General features: G+C 37.7%; 1 protein-coding gene across 1 annotated transcript; it reads right to left on the bottom strand.

Annotated features, from left to right (window-relative positions):
• Positions 1 to 27: 27 nt before the first annotated feature.
• On the bottom strand, positions 28 to 23,456 carry ctdsp1 (CTD (carboxy-terminal domain, RNA polymerase II, polypeptide A) small phosphatase 1). The gene is made up of 7 exons (XM_023801830.2): positions 22,913 to 23,456; positions 8,123 to 8,277; positions 5,839 to 5,940; positions 4,766 to 4,822; positions 3,729 to 3,821; positions 3,361 to 3,546; positions 28 to 2,648 (listed from the first exon to the last, which is right to left on the bottom strand). Exons 1-7 carry the CDS (start codon positions 22,986 to 22,988, stop codon positions 2,520 to 2,522), a joined length of 798 nt encoding a protein of 265 aa, XP_023657598.1. The 5' UTR covers positions 22,989 to 23,456; the 3' UTR covers positions 28 to 2,519.
• Between the last annotated feature and the right edge of the window lie 998 nt (positions 23,457 to 24,454).

The raw sequence follows: 24,454 nt of genomic DNA, 5'->3' as shown, positions 1-24,454 counted from the left end.
TTCACAAAAGCTCTCAGACAAAGGTAATTAATTTAATCATTTATAATTCATATTTTGTACAGTAAAGTACAATTAATTATAACAAAGACTTTCAAAACTAGGTTACAATCTCAGTGTTCCCAGATCACAAGTATATCATATATTAATGCCAATTTATTACTGTGCAATGACCAAACATATACATCTGAATATACGCTGGTTTGTATATAAATACAGGAGAAATACAGTAAAAGGCAAATGGCTGCATAACTAACCTGCATAACTAGAGTGAGTACAATTTTGCCTGTCTTTTGGTTAATGAGTATAAGAGGGAATGGAAACAGCACAAGATGCTAACATTGTCTTATAAAGTGGATTTACAAAAGGCATTTCACTGGAACCAAACTGAATGTTAAGAATTATGGCTGCATTACATATTACAGTTTTCATTAGCTTACTGCATTGTGTGAAAAAGACACATCGAGCATGAAGGCAAGTGGCATTACTTTACTGACATACCATCATTGCTGCTATTTACACAGTAGAAGTCATGTTTTGTAATACTGATGAGTTTATTGTGGAATTTACTGCCGGAATATCTCTTAGGAAAGACATGTACAGTCAATTTTTATATAATGTCCTATACCATGTACTGATAAAACCTCCAAACATATGGTCACAACAGCAGGGTAACCTTATTTAAATGTGTAATTTTACACTATTTTAAGGTCCATCACACATGCAACCATAAAGCCATTGACATCTGATGTGGAGAAGGAACTACGAAACTTTGTTTTAAAAAGTATGGGGTCTTCCAAAAGAAAACATATTCATTCCTACTCAGGATCAGCAAAGCCTACTTCAAAAAGGACAAAAATTGACAAGGAAGTAGAGATTACAGATCAGTTAAAAACCAATATTCAGGGTTGAATTAGAAGCCAGAACAGCATTATGTCATCTACCAAGCATTTTGTTAGAATTATGATCCATGAATATCCTGTTAAACCTGCTGGCAGTGCAGTTAATTATACTGCTGAATTTGTGTTATATACTCACTCTAAACAAAAACTAAAGGGGAAAAAAACTTGGATATCTATTGTTTTAAAGCAGCCGTAAAACCATACCCAAAAACTGAAAATTTTCAGTTTCTCAAATATTGATTAGAAATTACCGATTTACTTGTCCAACCTGTATTATATATGAAATAGCTGGCTTGGGAAGATTAATAAAAATGGCAAACATATATATTTATACTTGATTATCTCCAATCCATTACATATGGACCACAACTGAAAAATGAGTAGTACTACAAAACAGGAGGGATATTGTGCTTGTAAAGAACCATGTGTTTTTGTCATCCATATACAGAAACTCTCAAACCAATTATACTTTACATATTTTCCTCTCTGCACAGTACAAGACATGGAAAACAAAGGCACAGTTTTTGAAATGTTTGTTCTAATAAAAATAAAAAGTAGCCATGGTGACCAAATGCACCTGTTCAGTGCTTATCCTGACCTTAGTATAAAAATAGTTCACCACATACGTGTTGGCACTTCTGGTGAAGAACCTGAAGCTGAAGAACCTTATCAGGCTTGGGAGGGAGGTTACATCAGGCTAAAGGCAAAGACTGCAAGATGAAGGCACTTTGTTTTGCTATTTTTAAAAGTATCCCATCTTCAGCACTCTATCTTAAAATAAAATAAAATAACAGAACACCGAACTACATGTTGAGTTTTCAAAGTGAACCAAGGGACAAAATTTGGAATTAAGTTTTGCAATTTAGTGACTGGAAACAAAAAATGATTTTGAAAAATATGCTACCACCTGTGATGCATGACATTTGATACAATAATGTTTCCATGATTCCAGAATTACTGTACTTAAGACTAAAACGCTAAAGTAGTCAAAAATACTCAAAGCATGCTATAGTGCTTTGTCATATATCATGACAAGTTACTTGGTAAGTTAACTGTGCTAAAACAAGATTTTGAACACTAGAACTGAATTCATTCCATACCATATCACACGGGCGTGAAAGGAACAGCGTAGTCAGGATACTTTTCATGATTGCCATTTTTGATTTTGTTCAAAAACCAACTTGGGCATTTGAGGTAAGGTCAGAAGAACAAAGGAATGAATGTAATTCAATCCGTGACATAAGCCCAAGGAAAAACAGAATGAAAGGTGTTATTACTGAGAACAGATTAAGGTCTTTTATGTCTGTTTCCTAAGGGTTAACCATGTCTGTAAAACAGACCCTTCCCTCAAGCTTGCCTTTAAAGGAAAAAAAAAGTACAAAAAGGAATAACACATATTCAAGTGTTAAGAACAGTATATACATTTTTGTAATACAGAGGTTCTTCAAACACTCCATTGCCCTTCCAAACAGGCCAGTTTGCTTCATTCTGCCAAGCTTCTCATGATTGGAATTCTGGGTAGATTTTGATGAGAAGGGCAGCAGCCAGTCCAAGAAGGAGGCGGCGTACAGGCTAGCCCCCGTGGCCCCCGTGGCCCCTGACAACCCCTTTCTGATTCTATTAGCTTATAGTCCTCTGCTGCTTAAGAACTGTGTACACGTCGTCCACTTTACTCAGTCTCTCGAAGAATGGGATTAGATCGAGCAGCTCTGTGTCGGACGTGTCATCAAACCAGGACGCTACAGGTACCTAAGCACAGAAGAGGAGGAAGGGAGCAAAGAGAAGCACATTAAACTGTTACGATACAATATATAGCACCAGGCTTTAATGTAGGTTCTAATGTACAAGCTGAAAAATTTATACAATGGCTTTGGTAAATAGTGCTTTCTTATTGATCCAGAGATGCCAGGAGGGTGCAACTGTGCAGGTAATTCTGGGGCCTTAATAACAATTCTATATTAATGCACTTTAATGTTTTAAACATGTTGATCTAAAAACCTGTGTGACTTTTTCCTCATAAAAAAGCAATCTTTCTGATCAGCGTAATATTCCTTGGTTCTCATTGTTTCCATGGTAACTTAAACTTGCTGCTTCCAGTGATGCTGTGAGTAGCCTGACCTTATTTAATCATTCTTCCCTTATAGGGACTATATTTTCAGAGCACCTTGGAACATAACTAAATGCCAGCTGAAATCATTTTCTTCTGAAAAATTAATCATAAACTTGTTTATTCTACTATTAATTTTTGTTAGCCATGGTATAAGTGGGATAAACTGCTTCAAGGTGTGCAATTATACAAAAATAATCAACTCCACTTTGCGTTGGGCCACATCACACCAAGTTGTCAACGGTTATTTTCATATATCTGCACACCTTGTCATGGTTTATCCTTTAGAGAAACAGCAATATGAATAACAGAATTAGGCTGGAGCGGTAATAAAATAAGATGGGTAGCACGCACAGCATTGTCTGGGTGGAAGATGTAGGAGGCTGGAGAGTTGTCCACAATGATGACTTTGTTGAGGTCCCTGCCTAAGCGGCTGAGATCCTTGACGTAGTTTCCACGGTGAAAGACACACGACTCCCGGAAGAGCCGGCACCGAAAGGCTCCCCATTTATCCAACAGATCGGACACTGGATCTGCATACTGCCGCACCATCAGAGAAGCAGAGAGCCGGCATGCCACGGGATTGAATCGCAGAGTCGGACGTTGGGACAGAAAAGTGTATATCGGCTTTACTGTATACTTTTCACTAGATAATACCAAGTACAATTGTATTATTTAACAAGAAAGGTAGAAAGGAACTGGCAAGACCTGAAGGTACTTACCTTAGCTAGACTTGCAGTGAACAGCACACATTCAAACAATTCTCCCATTCGTTTAAGAAACTCATCCACATGGGGTCGCTTCAACACATACACCTAGATTAGAGGAAAAGACGTGAACATACAATATATAGCTAACTTGGTTTTCAAATGGTAGTAATAAAATATAACTTCTGAAATTTTGCACTTGTTACTGGTCACTCATTGGAGGTCTGGCCTGACAACACTGGTACCTAAGCTGCTTGAAAGCTCTATGCTTATATTGTCTCTCACACTTACATGTCACTTTGGACGAAAGTGTAATGAGCCAAACTATCCAGTAACGGGTACTGATTCTCAATTTTAATCCTCTCCAGATGAGACGTTTCCTGGTTTGTGACCATGACTCCTGCCCTTCAGTATTTCCGTTCTTCTACACTGCCGTCTACCAGACCATTCTCACAATTCATCCTGTATCTCCATCGAACCAAGGATTTGAGCGTTTCAATCAACGGCAGATAATTTATCAATCTTAATCCTAAATCTGTAAATCCTAACAGAATATAATGCACCTAAAAACCAACATCTGCCCATCACAGGTCACTCTGGATGCTTTCCTAGTTCGGGTATATTGCTAGACAAAACAGGTACTAATATATGGGGATTAACACCTAAACTTTCAGACATGTCATTCCTCCACAGAATCTGTAGCTATTGGCCTTAATCCCGAACCAAGTCATCCTGAATAGGCTTTCCCAGGTTAAACAAGCCTATCCTGGATTACTTGAAACAGGCCCAAGCCAGGAATGGTGGTCTCCAATCTTCATCACATTTTGTTGGGTCTTTAAAAGTGTCATAGTTCAGACCATCATGCCTTACTGTGAGACTCATGAGCAGAGGAGAAACACTAGTTGAGAAAATCAGGCTCTTTCATGGAGGAAGAACACATGTTACCATAGTGAAATCCCACCACACAAAGACTTTGAGTTGGTATTTAACACTTATATCACTTTTAAAAGGTTTCCTTTTGAACTGCTACCCGTCCAGATCATGGCTCCTACCTGATGAACAGTTCCATCAATTTCCACTGGAATGATAAAATCAGCATTGTTCACTGGCTGAATGGAGCAAAAGAATACCAAAAATAAAAACATGAAACATTTTCTGTCTAATCACATAAGATACAATCATTATAGCAGATTAATTGTAATAATTTTTGCATTGACATATATCCATTATCAAATTATAAAAACTCAAATTTCTCTTTTGGAAGGAAAAAAAAAAATGCAGTGTACCTTCAACATCAACTGCAGAATAACATCAACTATTACAAAATCAACACTTGCTAACACCTGAAAGATTTACTTGGATCTATATCAAACCAAAATGTCGATTTCAAATATTAATGATGTACAGTGGTACCTCAGAACTTGAACTTAATCCATTCAGAACTCGGGTTTGAATCCTAAAAAGTTCAAGTTCTGATCAAATTTTCCCCATAAGAAATAATGGAAAACCAATTAATTGGTTCCCAGCCCCAAAAAATTACACCTAAATATGTTTTTTTTTTTAGCACCTAAACACAACATGAACAGGATAAAACAAGAGCATATATTAAACACATCTAAGCACATTTATCAAAACAGTAATTTGTAAAGTAAGATAAATGCAGTGCGTGACATTTTTTTTTTTTATGGCTTCCAAAACGATAAAGAATGTACCCCAACACTACCCCAAGCCATGCGCCAACATCAGACTATTCCATGCGGTCCATTGTTTATTTTTATTATTATTCTGTATTCGTTAATTCCTCGTAAATTGATAAATTTTAGGTTGTAACATTTGTACAACTATTGCGTAAGTTTTTGGTGAGAAATGGCTACGAAAACCTGATATTTTAAAAAAAAAAAAAAAAGCACTATCACCAACAAACGATGCTATCACAGCGAATGCGAGGTTCACGGTATTCACGGTTCGACTTCTGAGATTCAAATCGAGTTCTAGGTCATTTTTTGTTTCGAACTGGTTGGTTCGACTTTTAAGAAATTCGCATTCTAATGAGTTTGAGTACTGAGGTACCACTGTACTTTGCTTAGTAGGTTTTCACTTTGCAGGCTTTGCTCCATGCCTTTACCTTGAATGAACTGTGCACTAGTGTTTCATCCAGGTCAATGACCACACAGATTTTCCCCACATCTTTAGACTTTATCTGAGGCAGCAATGGCTTTGCTGGGACCTACAAAATCAAAAGTATGAGACGTTTCAGAAACAAGGCAAAAAAATAATAAAATAATTATATTTACATATTTAGCAGATGCTTTTGTTGAAAGCGACATACAAGCAAGCAAATAGCACATTACTAATAATTGTGTCATCAAGGAGTCAATTAGGCAGCGAACTTGGGCTTACAAACTATAGCAGCTTGTAGTAGTTCCTATAGCAGGAGCTACGCAACAGCTACAGAACTACACATTACTATTAAAGTATGAACTAATAAGATAATGAAAGGGCCTGAAAATGCGACATAAGAGCAACAGATAGCTAACAGCCTGGATTTTTCTCTTTTCAAATGGTTTTAAGGAATGGGATATAAGGCATTTAAATCATAACATGAAGGCTGTATTAATGTTCAATGTATTTTTATGGGGTTTGAGGTCTGTTATATAAAACTGCGGATAAAATAAATAAATAAATAAATAAATAAATCTTTGAGATGTTTGTGTGTTAAATTTATGTCCACAGGGGGGCAGACTAAAAGCAGGGCAGAGCATGTGACTGCAAACTGTGGACTAGGACTCCAGTGCCGTTTGAAATGAATGGACCTGCTCCCCTTCAAAGAAAAGCTCCAGGGGTGCGAAGAAATATGCATTTTAGTGACACCTGGATGAAAGAATAAGTGAGATACAAATTATTTTTTCCAAATAGTCTCAAACTGATCAATTTTTCTTCCCTTTTGATGGGAACAGAGAATTTGGCATTTTTTTGCAGTTGCAGTACAGAACTGACTTTGCCTTTTTTGCTCAGTTTGCCAGCTTTGTTCAGAGCACTGTACATATGACCTGCTTTGTTCTGACAGCTTATATTGTTTTGTAGAATCACACTGTTCGTGGGGATTATTCTGATTGTTCTAGTTCCCATGATAATACAAGGGTCATAACAAGGGTCATAACACATTGTGGCGAATGAGAAAAACCTTGAAAAGTCTTTCAGGGTCACAATGATACGTCTGGTGTTCAGTACAACATTCAGTAGGCTTAGTTTGTTTAAAAGACTTCCAGTCTTCTGAAACAGTGCTCATCCACAGTCTCAGCATTTCTAAATGCACTGCTGCGTTCCCAGGCAACCTCTGTTTAGAAGACGTAGTGTGTGGTAATTTTCAAAAAAGTGTTCCACAATCTGTGTCCATAGAGTATGTCACAGTCAATGCTGTGTTCAGAGAGTATGTCACAGTCAATGCTGTGTTCAGAGAGTATGTCACAGTCAATGCTGTATTCAGAGAGTATGTCACAGTCAATGCTGTGTTCAGAGAGTATGTCACAGTCAATGCTGTGTTCAGAGAGTATGTCACAGTCAATGCTGTGTTCAGAGAGTATGTCACAGTCAATGCTGTGTTCAGAGAGTATGTCACAGTCAATGCTGTGTTCAGACGATGGCTTAAATTTCAACCCGAGTTCACAGAACTGAAGTTCCTGAAAGAACACAAAGTGCTCCAGGAGGACCTTACAATATTCTTGGTGTCCAAACAGATGAAAATGCTCAAGCAGCCTACCTATAGCATAGTACTGTGATTGACTGAAATATTAAAAACTCTTTTTGTTCCAGAAGTTGACAATGGTTATAAACCATGCAGCATTCAAATGTCTTACAACATTCAGGGTAATAGCCGGATGCAAGTTAGTATGCTGAACAATGTGCAGTTGTGTAATTAAGACTCCCAAGGTTCAGAGGGCAAAACAGTTCAAAGGGCTTTAACATGTTTTAGAGGGCCTGCAATAGAGGACCTGTCAGTTCCTGAGAGCTGGGAGGGTTCTTGGAGAACAGAGCACAGGATTCAGAAGAAGTTCAGCGCACTAGTGCTAAAAGTGAACATGCTGACATGACAGGACAGTCACACCCACACTGACCCTTCAGATTGTCACTTCTTTCAGGTACACAGCAGATAATCTGTTCCCTAAATATCTAATCATCATAAAGAGCTATAATGACACATTCCACTGTGAATTATCCTGTGGCAATACAATTAGTTAACCAGATCCCATGCTGAAGAAATACAGCAAGTCAATTCTTGAAGTTTTCTTGTTTATCCTGAAAGGTAGAATCTCAAAAATGGAGAATAGAAACTGGTGTTTCTGCCAACCGCGCCGTACTCTTCAAATAATAATCTACTACACATCTAGAAAGTGCAAGAAACAGGTTACCTTTGAGACCGTTCCGTTCTCCTCCACTAGGACGGGGGCATTGTTATTGACAGGGAGCTGGTCTGCATCGTCAGTACAGAGACAGCAAAACAGACTATGGAAAATGCCCCGGCTCCGAGGTTTCTTGGTGCTGGAGGTCACATGTGCTGGGGCACCTGCAAATAGGAAGCCTTCATTTTAACACATGGGGTCAAGAAACAGTATATATAGTATTAAACTGAACAAAACTATCTTGAAAAGAATTGGTCTAATTCAAAAACAAATTATGCAATCAATCTGAGTAAAAATGGGATGGGAGAGACAGAAAACAACTTTTCAGATATTATGTTTCAGAACTCTTCAAACAAAATATACAGATAGCTACAGCTTATCAAGAATGTTACACAAGATTTAAAAAAAAAAAAAAAAAAAAAAAAAAGAACATGGCTACGTTGCTAAAGGCGTAATCAGTTTTGCTGGTGATAAAACGTATACATCCATCATCCATAATCGCTTATCCAGAACAAGGCCACGATGTGCCCAGGAACAGGGCCCCGGAAGAGGCTGCTGGTGTCGTGCAGGACATACACTCACATACCATCCCACACTAAGGGCAATTTAGAGACACAATTCACCTATACATGTTTTTGGCATACAAGAGGAAACCAAGACGGAAACAGACACCGCACACAGCCAAGGGCAGAATACAGCCACATACAGGATGGGATAATATTACTGTCACATTGCATTCTGGGTATATCATGCATGATACCTTCATAAATAACTGGAAATTCATCAGCTTTTGGTCGTCAGAATATTTTAACAAGATGTCCAAATTTAATAGAAAAAATGACCAGACGCATGCATTAAAAGCATCCTTCTCTAAAACTTGCACAACACTTTACAATGATGAAACATTTCTTATAGCTACCTATAAGCTTCTTGTACCTCCCTGCTGGTATTTCCCCCCACTACTTATTTGTAAAGTGTTCCAAGTCCCAAATGTTTGCATTCTGTTTGCCATTAGCAGATTTCAGGTCCTTCCAAAGGTTTTCATCGGATTTAGATCAAGACTCATTGCTGGTCAGTTTAACAAAGTCCAATGTTTCCTGATTAACGATTCTGCTGTGCTCTTGGAATTGTGTTTTGGGTCACTGCTGCTAGAGGACCCGTGATATTTGAGTCAAGCCTAGTTTTCTAACACTGGGTAGCACATTTCACCCTAAATCCTCTGATTTCATGACTCTCTTAATATGTTAAAGGCCTCCAGTACAAACGGAAGTAAAGCAGCCCCACAATGTCATGGAACCTCTACCATAATTAAGTGTAGGTGAAGTATTGTTTTCCTTATGAGCTTCATTTCATTGCCTGTAAACAAATCAACATTGCCAAAAAGCTCTATGTTGGTTTAATGAGTCCACAGAACATTTTCCCAGGTTTTCCTAGGTCGGACTGGGCAAAGAACAGTTGTGTCTTTCTCCGATTGTCTTTCAACAGTGGCGTCCTCCTTGGCTGCTGCCAATAAGGTCCTCCTCATATATGTGTGGGGATATGGTAGAGGTTGAAACCATCATTCCAGATCACTGCAGGTCGCTCAAGGTTAGGTTTAAGTTCTTTGGATGTTACACATGATGTTTTTTTTTGTTAAAGTTCACACCAAGCTTCAAAGACTTATTTAGGCTATTTTCTCACTATGTCTATGGAGGCTCTCGACAATTCCATGAGCAAAGTTCTCAATTACACTGAGAAATGTGGAAGCAAGGATGCCAGGGTCTCTGAAAATGGCCTTGTACCCTTTGTATGTTTGTTTGGTGATTATAGTTTTTCTCATGGTATTAGACAGTTTTTTTGCCTTCACTGTTGTCAAAAAGGAACAAAATCAGAATCACCTGCTTTCAATATTAATCGCTAATTAATTCATGTCATGTAAGTACTGGCAGTCTATCACAGGTAAGTCTAATTTCACTGCAAATGAGAATCTATTTCTTTTAATCAAACTAATTTGATTTGTCTGAAGGACACTCATAATTGCCATGGCAACATTTCAGATCAGCAATTTCCTGTTTTATTGTTTGATCCTGTGTCGTATCACAGAAATAACTGTAATATAGCTCAAAGCCATTTCACTGCCCACTATATTTCTAAGAACAACTGTTCTTATTTCCCAAAAAGCAAGGATGCCTGTAATGTTGACCAGTACTAAATTTGTACATAAACTCAATGTGAAAATATATTCCATATATATATTCTTCTAGTCCTGGATCAGTTAGAGGGATTTTCACACAACTGTGATCTATTCAGTTTTTTGTGCATTTTTAATACGGTTTGATGCTCTGAACAGCGTGACAGCAGCTCATCCATGGATCAGACTTACATTCAGTGATCAGCCAGTGTCCAGGTTGTTATTGAAATGTGTCCAGGTTGTTACTGAAACTGCGGCAGTAATTCACTTTTGGAGGGTGGATTTTTCATGTTCGGTATCTTGACCAAACGGGCTGCTGGACTGTTGCTCACGCTCAGATTTCCACACGGTTCGAATTGCAACTCACTCTATGGAGGACGTCCAGCATATTACGGCTAAATCACCTGGCTGTAGGGGAATTAGCTGCCGCCTCATCAGAGTGACTCCAGTTGCACCACAACAGATACTGCTGGTCTCTTCTTGTCTAACTTTATGGTTTGTTACTTGAGCTGCTACTACATCATGGGAACTTGTTTCGCACGTCTATGGGAAAACCAGACACTTGAAGCACCTTCGGTGACGATACGGCTATCCTTAAGAGAAATACTTACTTGGGACTGCCAAGAAATTCAGGAAACCAAAGCAAACAAACTCGCATAACAGCACAAGTTTATAAAGCACTCATACACCGGCTAGTACATTCAAAATGTAAGCACTAACTAAAGGCAAATGTAATCTAGATATAGAATCGTGAACTCGTTAAATACAGATAACACTTCATATTAACTTCTTGCAGAAAATCAGCTAACAGTAATTCAAATGCTTAGTAACTGCAGCGCATGCAAACCTGGAGGAGCAAATATCAGATCACAGGTTTCTTAGCAATTCAGTTACATACCATGCAAATAATTGTTTTGTAATATGGATAAGTATCATGAAAAACTATTCATGTATCATAAATACTTCAAAGCAGAAGTAAAATATCACACAGTCACAGAGTGACTGCAATGCAATAAGTTCTTAAGAGAAGATCCACAGGCTCACCCAATAATGTGAGTGTATAGATGACTATAAGCTATGTGCTCTTTAGCCTCTTGGAGTAGTAGCCTAGCATATCTCTGTCATCACTTTGACAAATTTGAGAAATTTCTGTATTTCAAGATAATCGGTGCTAAAACGAAGGCTAGCCCTGTTACTCAGCAGTATTTAAGGGTATGTATTTTGGGTGTCACTATTGATGATATCAATAATCGTGCAGTCTACAGATTAATTTGATGATTCATCAAGTAATTGTTATGTGTGTCTGTGTGAGTGAGTGTTTGTGGGTGTGTGCCTCTATCTAACCATCTTCTGTAGCTGCTTGTCCTATTCAGGGTAATAGAATATAAGCATTGCAACTGGCATGCGGCAGGAACCAATCAATCATTGCAGTGTACACTCAGTCACACGTGTGGTCAACACCTAGGGTGAACATGCAAATTCCACAAAAACAATGCAGGGGTATGCGGCTTGCATGATGTGTGATGTTAATATCAACATGGCATTTCATGCATGTGCAACTGTCATGCTGCAAGGACCACTATAGCCTGCTGGGTTCAAATCACCAATAATTCAATTCAATTTTATTTCTATAGCGCATTGTCACAACACTAAATTGTTTCAAAGCGCTTTACATTATCCCTGCCTAAAGCCCCCCAGTGAGCAAGCCAGAGGCAACAGTGGCAAGGAAAAACTCCCTAGAAGGAAGAAACCTTGGGAGGAACCAGACTCAAAGGGGGAGCCCATCCTCCAGGGGGCGGCAGACGAAGTTAGATGAATAAGATGGCGACCTGATTTACAGTCTAAATTTTATGATTTGAGTCTCAATACAGAGGGCAGGTAAGGGCTGGCAGGCAGGTTCTGCTGCTGCTTCTGATGGCAGGATGAACAGTGGTGCAATATATGCTGCTAAAACATTTTTGCTCAGTCACAGCAAGGAAAACTTAGTTTTGCAATTTTAATGCTTCCTTTTCAACATTAAAAAAAAAAAAATTAACTAATGTCTAATGTTTACTGTCGCTGCTTTTGCTTGAGCTATGTATGCGCTCACTGGGACAATCATAATCATTCTCATCCTTGTTGCTGGATTCAATGATAGTCCAGGTGGCACGTTTGTGGCTTTGCAACACTGAGATGCGACTGCATTTTCATTCACTTTCAGTGTGAAGTGCTTCCAAACAAATCACGCTTTCACACTTTATATTTTGATCCTCATCTGCAAAGCGCTATCTTTCTTCTGCCATATTGTTAATTAATTGATGCTGTTAAATAATTTAGTAATCTATAAATGCAGTAAGTTTTGAAAATGGTACAATACCAGAATTAAAAAAAAAAAAACACGATACTTTAATTTTATTTCTCTACAGCAGTAACACACATATTCATATGTACTGTAGTCCACAGCAGTGGTCACCAACTGACGAAATACAATTTAATCTGGACTATGCGGTTGATTACCCACTGGTCAGGGATGCTCATGGTTGGGACTACTGTTGTGCACAGCACGGGGGCAGGAGGGCAATCGCCCCCCCCCCGCCCCCTTTGCTGAATGTAAACACGTGCCCCTTTCAGAAACTATTTTAATTTGCAAAATATTTTCATATTTCACTGATGAACTGCACTGCATTATTATAATTTTTTTAAATTTAATTTCTGCAACTTCTCTCCTGTCATCTTCATGAAAGAAAGAATAGGGCAACAGTGATGCTAAATTGAGACATACTCCGCCCAACCAGAATGGATTTGACTGGACTGTGCAGGTAATATGTGCAACTGCATTTAACCAACTGGATAAATGGTACCCACTGAAAAATTAACAGACAGATTCTTAACGAACAGAGAACAAGCATGTTGCATCATTTATGTGAATTACACAAGCATTTCTAGTCCAAAAGTTAATATTTCACATCAGATATCATATTTTCAGCAAATACACTCCATACTATTATCGACTATTTTATAACATGTGTTTGGAGAAATATAATAAATTAAATAACCCAGAAACGATTGCTATATGAAAGAATACTTGCAAACTTCATAAAGGGAGTGAAAAACACTAAAAGTAGAACAAGCACCAAATTACCAACGTTTGATGTATTAAGTTTTTGAAAGCTGAGGAACCTAATGCTGATACTGTATTCTAGGCTGATTGCAAGAACAGATTTCATTAATCATGTCTAATAACAAGGAAATATTATATACTACATTCAAACAGAATTTTTACTTCCGTGTCATGTTTGCAGCATAAAAATTTATTAACGAAACGGTGTGCAGCAACAGCACTACCTGCTGCACTGCTGCTCTAATCCATCCATCCATCCATCTTCTGTAACCGCTTGTCTTATTCAGGGTAGTATATTAAAAACGTTGCAATTGGTGCGATGCAGGAACCAACCAGTCATTGCAAGGTGTATACTAGCCTCACGTGGTCAACACACAGGGAGAGCATGCAAATCCCACAAACACACAGACAGTCACTCCGCCACTGTGGCATCCTCACGACCGTCTGCTGGGCTCAAACCATCAATTTGTTGGACTAAAAGTCATTCACCGCTTTTGCATGAGCTCTGCATGTGCACTACAAGACAATCATAATCATTCTCATCCTTGCTGTTTGAGTCAGTCACAGAGCATGCTGTGCAAAGAGGCGAAAAGTGAACAAGAGCTGGTCATTAAACTATTGTTTTAGCAGCAATTATTCATATTTTGATATAAAGAAATCATAGAAAGTAAATTAAGTAAACTAATTTAAAGTCAAAGTAATGAAAAAGGCTAGGCTACTCCAAGAAGCTAAACGGCACGTATTTATGGCTAACCTCACATTATTGGGTGAGTCTGTCAAACCTGAAAGACTTCTTTAAAATGTATTTCCTTTGCTGTCATGCTGTGCTGTGCAGTACTGATGGACAAATGCATTTTCATTTACGTTTAATGTTTAGTGCTTCCGCACAAATTAACACAAATGCTCTTTATTTTCACCTTAATCCGCTATGTGCTCCCTCCCCTCCACCATATTACCGAGTAATCGAGAAGGAAAATTTTAATTGATGCTTTTAGTAACTGAGTAATCGAGTTTAATCGAGTAATTGTGACAGCTCTAATTCAGTTCATGTTACATTGTGAAAAAGCAGTCTTTAGAATACATTTACTATTTTAAAAAAATTTTTTTTTTAGACAAATCTGCTGTAACATAAAAAATCTGGGTTCCTTTAAATCAGGTCTAGATAAGATTTTAACAACTCTAAGCTATTAGTTAAGTTCTCCCCAAACGAGCTTGATGGGCCGAATGGCCTCCTCTCCTTTGTAAATTTCTTATGTACTTATAGCAATAATCTTTCACAAGGTAGATTTCTTTCATAAATCATCACATGCACACTTTTCCCTGTGCCTGCCGATGCAGTTTTCATCGAGAGAGATGTTAGGAATCATCTTGGGGTAAGAGATGCTTTCATGCTGAAAGTCAACATACCCACTGATGTTTGGGTTCATTCACGAGTGACCCAAACCCGCCCTGTGCTTTAATTCAACCTGATATTAATAAACACAAAATGATGCCTGACACTTATTTGTGCATTCTTTGGACTAGGTAAAACTTGCATGCATTTAAACAAAAACAGAATACCCTCCTTTATCACACAAGACGAAAAAATAAAAATGTTTTACACATGCCTTTTTAATGTGCATTCCAAATGCATTCTTAAAGTATTCTGAATACACACATTTTTATGAACTGTAACGCAATACACTTGCTGAATACATTTACTGAATACATTTAAGGCAATGTATTTAGTATTAAGCCAAAACTACTCCTACTACTAGTATTTTGCGCAACTGTACACATGTTATTCTCACATGGCAAGGACTGCAATAGCTAGGTTAAAACTGTAAGTTACATTAAAACATTTTTACTCTGGCACAAGGAAGAAAACTTAGCAAGCCTTGAAATTTTCATGATCGTTCAATATAATGGTGTGTTAAAAAAAATCTGTTTTGAGCTCTGCATGTGCTCTTCATGCCAGTCATAATCATTTTTGTCCTTGCTGTCAGATTCACTCAAGGCACTTTACCACTGCACCAGGTACCACACTTTTAGTACTTCAAGAAAGTACCTAAAGTACAGTACTTGAAGGTGTTCGTTTAGATAGATAAGCACTAGATTATTTTGGGTAAATTACATTATATCATTATATTATACCTTTCATGTTTCATCAATATCGGAATATCAACTGCAAAAATAACAAACAGAATATAATAATAAAATTAAATATCGCAATGTTTTTTTCCCCAATATTGTGCGGTCCTAATTCATCCTGTCCGTATTTTTCTGCAAACTCACAGTAAATCAATTATCAACAATCAAAAATAAAGTTTGTCAAATAAGTTAGTGGTGTTCCAACAGATATAAAGTAGTGCTGATGAATCACTTGCTTTTGCTCAGTCTAGGTTCTGGAATACAATAAGCTTCCATACAGCTTAAGATGAATGTCTTTTGATGACCAGGTCTTGGTCGCTCATTTTAACATTTCTCACAAATGCTGTACACTGTCCATAGAGCAAGAACAAAAAGATGCAGTGGTGATAAACTTCACACTGGTTTTTTAAACATATACTAGATATTCTTTAGTGCATTAAATAAAAAACTTCTTTACATTTTCCAGTGCCATCACGCTCACTCATGCAACCTAATGAATTCCAATATTTTTCCATTTTTCACTTTGTAATAGAGTTCTCTAATGACACCTGCTCAATGACCATTCCAGTACATTTTTAATTATGTATATATGTACTATTGTCGAACATTTCCAAGTACTGCAGCCAGTAAAGATCAAGTACGACAAGATGTCAATATTAATGGGTGCCTGATGTTACTGCTGACTTAAAAATTAAAGTTACAACTGGAAACAAATTGCTATTAGACTGCTATATTAAAAAAGAGACTCAACAAACAGACTGAATTTAGACAAGTGTGTGTGTGTGTGTGTGGGTTTGTAGGGGAAGGTTTAAATCTGTGCTCGTTATATAATCATCTGTAAGTATATGGAAAATCATATACATAAAATTTGTGAATGCAAAAGGATCTCACTAAAAAGTTATGGAAATTAATTTCCATGGATTATCAAATAACAACACATTTACACACTTCCAGAAATTGCCCACCATGTCAACAATTACATGCCACTAGGCACGTCATTTTTATTTATTTACTTTTTACACCCAGTCAAACAAACTAAAGATACTCTGAAGCTGACTTGGTAAGCAGAAAAGCAAGATGCTCCCATTATTCCAAATGACATCCTTATGGAACTCTTATAATTTTGGTTTTAATTTAACCCAGATGCATCTGGAACAACGAGCGTTACTCTTCTTGGGACTCAGTCGCCACTAAGTGCAAAAAGATGGAGACCATACAGAGCAGCTCAGCCACACACAGAAAGTCCTGGAAACTAAGTTCAGCAGATCTTGGCCAAAGTCCCCGGAACAAGAGGCCCTAGTCTTCCCCCTGCCTCTTTCCTTTCTTTAGCTTTCTTTAGCTCTTTCTCCTAGTCTCTCCCTCTCTCTCTCTCGTGGAATGCAGCCATATCACAGGGCCCACAACCCTTTGCTTCTGAGTGCCAAACCAGAGCAAGTTAAGAACAGGAAATGCATGCGTGTGACGCAAGTGTGGATCAGAGGTGACAGGGATCGCGCCGCTCGCTGTCGCGGCCACCGGATCGTGTGTTACACAACAAAACGAGTACAGCGAAGGGGTCTGGCTTATCTCACGACAGCCAATGGTGAAAAGAGGGAGGAGAGGGGAGGGAGAGAAAGAGAGCAAGCTGTATACTACAGTTTGTTCGAGAATCAGATGCATTTCACTGGCTGACTGTATGACCATACTACTGAAGTCCCCTCCCACTTTACAGCAAACCATAGTACACTACAATTAAAGTAAACTATGGCACACTACAGACAACTGCATGAGCTTTTAAACTTCCTTAACATCTCCATATGAAAACAGACTAGTGCTTCAGATCCACTTACTAAAATGTGTGATCACATAAGTGACTGAATAGTAGGGACTGGCTTTGTTTTTCACGCCAACATGGGGGAGTTCCTCAATCTATGCAATGTCTCTATGGACAGTTGCTCCATGGATCTCCAGGGAGTCCCCAGGCTGAAAACCCTGGGTCACATTTAAGCCCAGTACTAAGGTGGAGGATGCTGAAAATAGAAGGCTTTCATTCAGAACAAGAAAAACATCTTTAAGGAAGCTAGAAAGCTGCACAGATTGTGCTTATTGGATGTGTCTGAATGGCAGATACATCACATCATTGGCCGTGCTTAAAGTAAAAGTGCAGCACTAGTACAAACCGCGAGTGTAAATTATTTTATATATATTATTGTATATACACACACACACACACATAGACATATATATATATATATATATATATATGCTGTTTCTTTTACTCTTGGGTTTCATTTTCCCCTCCCTTTTCCTGACACAACAGACAATAGTACGGTTTTCCCTCAAACAAACATAACACAGCTTTGCTGACAGTACATCCCATGTCATTGGCTATCATGACAACAGCACCCATTGACCAGTTGTGTACACAGGCATAGGTGATAATCGTGAGTGCCAAACAGCAACATTGTATCTCAAATGCCTCTGTCTGAACAAAACGTACTGTAACATTTAAACAACTGGAGCAGCAGAAGCAAACAATGGTGGTAAAGTAAATGTACATTGTACCCTGGCCAGCCACAATATGCAGCTCCCTCCAGGGAAGATTTCATTGCAGTATGCTAATAATTTCTAAATTGTGAATGACATGCTTTAAGGTTCAAGACAACCTAAAATCATAGGTCTACGATTCTAGTATACCAAGCACAGTATCAATAGTGCATAAATTTGATTTTATTAGGAACCATATAATACTATACAGCACGTGTACTATACTTAAAAGAATCTCATTTATTACTCGCAAAAAAATCTAACCTTGCAAAAACTACAATGTGCAAAAACGAGAATTAAAGAGGGATAAAATAAACAAAGGCCGCAGCACCAAGTCCAGGAACCACTGCTTATCGCCTAAGACTATAAGGCTAACAATTCACTGCTTTTGTTACGGAGAGTGATATTCATCAAAATCTCATGCACTGAACATTATAAATTATGAACACAGGATAAGTATACTAATAGATTTGAATAAAAATGTGATAAAAGATCAAGTGCTGTTCACTGACTGTCTGTACCACACCAACTGAACAATTTAACATTTGTCATATATAACAATACTTTGTATTTTGCCAGTTGTAAGAGCAAAATTCACTTTTTAAGGCAAAAATTATGAAAAATTAATTTTAATTTCAACTTACCCTATTAAAAAAACAAAACCAAATAAGCTATCAAAGAAGGAGATTGACTTGACTTTGATTATTCGAAGTGCAACAAATTGGGAACGTTTGACAATTGGAGATGCAAGTTTTTGTGAGGCACGCCGTTCAATTCTTATTAACTAGCTTTATACGGCGTGTCAAAATTAATCTAAAACTAAAAAAAAGTAGCCAATTAATAGAGAGACCAAATTATTATAAGCCACATATTAAGCATTTTATTCAGCAAGAATTTGCTGTACACACATTCAAAGCAGTGGTTGTTAACCCTGGGGAAATCAGAGAATGACGTATGCAGGTTACCAATCAGTCCAAAAACTAGGCTCAACCAGGCCTAATTATTATGCTAACAGCCAATTTATCCTTCTCCATCAGCAGTGAGGTTGGTAGAACATCTGCATGCACTAAACTGCCAGGTCTAGGGTTAAAATGCACTGACATGCTCACAATGGTTTAGGATTAAAACACGTACTTCTAAAAATCTGCACCATCTTTGCCCATTTCTGGATATGATGCACTATCTGGCCCTGTTAATTGATGTTCACAAATGAAGTTAATCTTCAGGCACTAAGAATGACCAAAACGCTGCAATTTTATACCAGATCTACAAGACCAAGCTTTTTTCAAATTCTAGTAGTGAGGCCAAAATCCACTTGCCGTTATGGGTGATATTTAAAAAAAAAAATAAAAAAAAACACAAAACACTGCAAAGTCAATGACAATGAAAACTGCTTAACACCAGTCTAAAATGAGTGCTGAGAGCCACTTTAGTATGCAAATGAAGCACTGAAAAGCTTAATAGTACACACTAATCAACTTTAGAATCTATTTGAAAGAGATTAATGAAAAGAAAAAAAAAACGACATTCACGTTTAATCTTATTTTATAACATTACAGGCCTGAACTTCACAAGAGGCTAAACATTTAATTTGGTGAATAAAACAGACTGAGACGACAAATGTGAATGACAACCCCCCCCCCCCCAACTCTCTTCAAGGAGTGCGGCCGTTTTTTGATCTAAGGAAAAGAAAATTAAGAAAATCATATTTAATAAGAAAGATCAAATGGCTGACACAAAACAAGCAGCCAGCCCCGCAGTGCTGTTCTCACCTTCCTCTGAGGGAGTTCCACATAAGATGAGATTACATACTGATATTACATAATACAACCTGGAGGTGTTGTCAATGGGAACTAAAGCATAACTTTGGTCATTTAGGGGCGGTGGCTGGAATTTGATGACGGGAGAGGAAAGCTAGAAGAAGATTTCCTTATGGGGACAGGCAGTGACTGCTGATCTGAAGTCAACAGAGGAATACAACTGGCACTCTCACCAGGTTCGCAAGATCATTATAATGTCGCTCATAGAAAAGACTTTGATTATGAGACGACACGCCACTGTCATGCCAGACAAAATGTGAAGCATCAAGACACAACCGTAGCAGCCCATTCAAATGACACCTCAGTGCTAGAGCTGTTTGAAATGCATGGAGGACCACAACCAATAAAATGACAAGGGCATGATGTTATCATCCAATTACTCTTAAAAATACTTCCACCACAACATGCAAATGTGTAATTGTGCATTACTGAAGCTGTTCATTTAAAAAAAAAATATCAGAGTAACACCTTTTTAAAATCAGATACAGACGCTCCTCTACTTACGAACTTTCAACTTACGAACTTTCAGACATACGAACAAAGAGGACTGTGAGTCCAAATTGTGTTTCTTTGGGGTCCCATTTTCTGTCCACACATTAATTTTTTTTTCTGCGCGTCAAATCCCCCTAGTACGATTTCTGGCCACTACTCCCACCATGCAGCAGCGTAGCGTGCGTACTCCCAGCATCCTAGTTCTTTGTACTTGCGTATACCCTTAAAACGATGTTGAATAACGACTTACGAACAGTTACAAACGGCCATTTGGAACGTAACTCATTCGTAAGTAAAGGAGCGTCTGAATCTGTCATGTTTATGCTGTACGGTACAAAAACCAAATGCTAAGTAGCAAATATGAATATTGTTCTGAGACTTATTTGTTTACCAGATACACAAATTGAATAAGAAAAGTTCAAATTATGTGAAATTTACCTAACAAGGCACAACACAGACTAACAGACATTACTTGATAAAAGTATTGACAACTTTTCAAGTTAACCTCTCACAGAACTAAAAACTGTGAGCAAAGTACAACAGAGCAACAAAATACATAGGCCTACAGAAATGTTTAAGGCACTTAGAATGTCAATCTGAGAATGCCCTCAATGGTCAGGTCTAAACGTCTAGACATAATTTGTTCTACAGAATGTTCATTTGGGATGACTTCCAAAATGCACAAAAATGTAATCACTCCAAACTTGCACAGCATACTCAAAAACAAACCAGAATCAGCAACAAAAGGGGGCAAACATTACATACTTTAAGATGGAAATCATAGACACTGATTTTCACAGAAATGTAATATGAGGACAATCATATACTAAACAAGACAGGCGAAGCTTTTTAAAAATAGACAGACTACAGTCCCAGGTAAAGAAAGGTATAGAGTAATCCATGAGTCGTACTCAACTACTATAAGGCAGAAGGGTTCTGATTATTACAAATGAGTTTCAGAACCTAGTGTGAATACGACAAACCAAACCAAGTATGCCTGAGGGCTCTCAGAATGGGGTACACTTCCCTAAATCTCTCATTAGCAGCTTTTGGGAAACTTTTGTGAAACGATGGTTACTGAAAATCAAGCAGGAGAAAGTGCATAACGTCAGCGACGAGCGAATCGAAAATCACCACTCCTACAATATGACCTTACATAATGTGAATTGAAATATGCACCTTACTCCACCAATAATATACTTTTTTATTTATAGGTGAAGCATGCATATGTTGGAAAGCACGTGGTGCAACCGAAGGTGCATCGTGTATGTGACTGCCCATTCTGAGATGCTCCCACATTGCCTAAAAGCCTTCAGTGTGATCTGTACGTTCAGGGCACAAGGAGGGTCGAAACTACCTGGTGAAAAAAAAACAGCAAAAGCATGCAAACTCTACATCTGGGTACACACTCAAATACCATACCATGCCATTCTGAATTTGAGCACAGAACTATCAAGTGACTAGAGAAAGCAAACTTAACGGGGCTTATATTCATAACCAGCTGATTACTTTTTATCTGTTTCAACAGTGAAAACTATCACAACAAAAACAACAAAGAAAAAAATACATACTAACTTAAATTCAAAGCCAAATTTCGTTATACTGGTTTAAGTTCAAGAATGAGTGTGTTGCAAGACTATTTGTAAGCTATTACTGTGATTAAGGAGGAATCTTGTGGATTTGTATTTTAAGTGTTTTAAATTTAAATAATAATAATAACTTGCCATGGGTGATAAACTGACAGAAAAGTTAGACCAGTGCTACGCGGTTATATAATGTATGATCCCGCTGAGAGTATCAAACACAGCCGCATTAACTGGGAATGTTTTTGTTTTACTGTTATGGCGGTTTCATTTGATGCTTGCACATAAACAGCAATGAAAGCTGGGGTTATACATGCAGGGCATATAAGCCGCTGGCATCTTATTTTCACAGCTGCGGGGAGTTTGACCACTAGCTGCTGTTTATTCGCTACTCGCTTGCGTAACAATAGCTGACGCTCCACAGCGTTTAGCTATTAATCGTATACGTATTACTTGCACTTCAAACAGCATATTCAGACACGCTTTTTAATTTAACAGAACAATGACTCCATTATATTACACTGAATCCCATATTAACTTTAACAAGGCGACAGGGCAGGGATGAACAGTGCAGGTCCCGCCCCCTAAACAGGGTAAAGACAATGTAAAGTTTTAATCCTAAATTTAGAATAGATCTTCGCTGAAAAAGTATGAAAAGTGAATATTTTGTACATTTCTACGTGTCTTCGCAAAGGTCTTTACATAAAGGCCGCCTTAATACCTTATCTCAATGATGTAGTTGGTCGCAAATATCATGAACTGTCAAAGAACTTATTCCTGCATTACTACCGACAATATCACCATCTGTCGTTTTTAAAAAGCTAATGGAGAAATACATATTGACATATTGGAATAAGTTTAACTTGAAGGCGAACGTTTTCTTCCTGCCGCAAAAGGCAAGACGACTTTCAAAAACACCGCCCAGAGAATCCTTCATGGACTGTAAAGCATGTGCGGCAGAAACTTTTAAAAACTTACCCTTTTCTCGCAATGGAGTATTCACCTCCTCATCTCTGCTAACTTGCGTGATTACTGATGAGGACGTGTGGTCCATTAGCTCCAAAAATCCGTATAAGTGCAGCGTAAAGTTTTTTTCTCTCTCGTTATGATGATATTGATACTTAGGTGTTTACGATTAAAAATGATATTATTTGCAAAATGATTAACATTCACATCAGTTGATTAAAAGCATTATGTATGCGGAAATATACATATAAAACCACTACGCTTAAAATTATGAAAATGTAGAAATATTAAAAATAATAAAAAATGAAAAGAGGAGTTTCTAGTGGATAAGTTTGTTACAACATGGAGTTCAGCTCGGCTCTCAAATTCAAGATACAAACATGGAACTTGACCGTTTCAAGGCTTCCCCTCCCTCTTAAAGTGGTAATGTTTCGTATATTTCAAGCTTCCGCCTATGAACAAATACTCTGAAATATAATTACAGAAATGCATACTAGAAATATTTAAATCATTTTAAAATACCATAAAATTAATAACAAAGAACACACAAGGTTATTGAAAATGGATAATATTATATTAGCGTCACATTTCAACTTAAAATCGAAACCTAATTTTGAAGTTTAAAATTTTGAATAAATGCGAATTTCCTTGTCACAGACTTGTCTGCATTAAAATAAAACACTAGTCTTTTGTCGTCTAAATTCCCACCTACAACTTAACATATTTTAAACAAGTATTATAGTTGCTTGCTCTATAACTATAAATAGCCCCCTTCCCCGCTCCTCTAATTTGAATGTGGTGTTGCGGAGTCTCGCTTTTTACACCCCAGTTGTCTTGAAATGCTTACGGACCGCGTCGATCTGGTGAGAATAATGAATAAATGCTGAAGAAGCATGCAGAGTACGCCGACGACAGGAAGCCAGGCACAATGTGGCTATTCAGAGCCACCTTTCATCCTAAGATACACTAAGGAATATCGGGGTCCTGTCCATACATCGCTGGGATGCAAACCTTAAAACATGTTCACGGTAGTCCTAAAGGTTTACTAGTTGAAGTAAATTATTGTATCTTTTACCAAGAAGGAATTGAGTATTTTAATATAAAATTTTATTTTCAAGTAAATTTCATAAGCCATTTAGGCCTATATATTTCGTATAAAATTATTTTAATTCTAAGCGTCAATATAAAAAAATCCAGTCAGGCTAAAACGTTACATGATTGGTAAACCGGTATTGTTGTCACAAAATAAAACGCATATTTACGCGCCAGACAATCGAGTCCAAGCTTTCTTTAAGAGGTAAGCCTTTGGTGACGGTGGGGCCCACTCCACCGACTATTTATGGCGGCGTTTCTGCTATACGAATTATGAACAGATCCCATTACTGCTGTATTTAGAGACGTCAGCCATGTCGTTCCTTAACTTTCATACTATATAAATTTTACATTACGTTAGCCAAGACAATCGTTTGCACTTAACGCGTCGCCCATTTAAGATTTGTAAAATCCTGGATTCAAACAAGTTTTAAAATACATCTCTATCATCGTTCTGAGCTC

The sequence above is a fragment of the Paramormyrops kingsleyae genome, chromosome 16 (assembly GCF_048594095.1).
Source record: "Paramormyrops kingsleyae isolate MSU_618 chromosome 16, PKINGS_0.4, whole genome shotgun sequence".
In the NCBI taxonomy this organism is placed as follows: domain Eukaryota; kingdom Metazoa; phylum Chordata; class Actinopteri; order Osteoglossiformes; family Mormyridae; genus Paramormyrops; species Paramormyrops kingsleyae.
The sequence above is the reverse complement of the archived record's forward strand: the minus strand, read 5'-3'. Positions and strand labels throughout refer to the sequence as shown.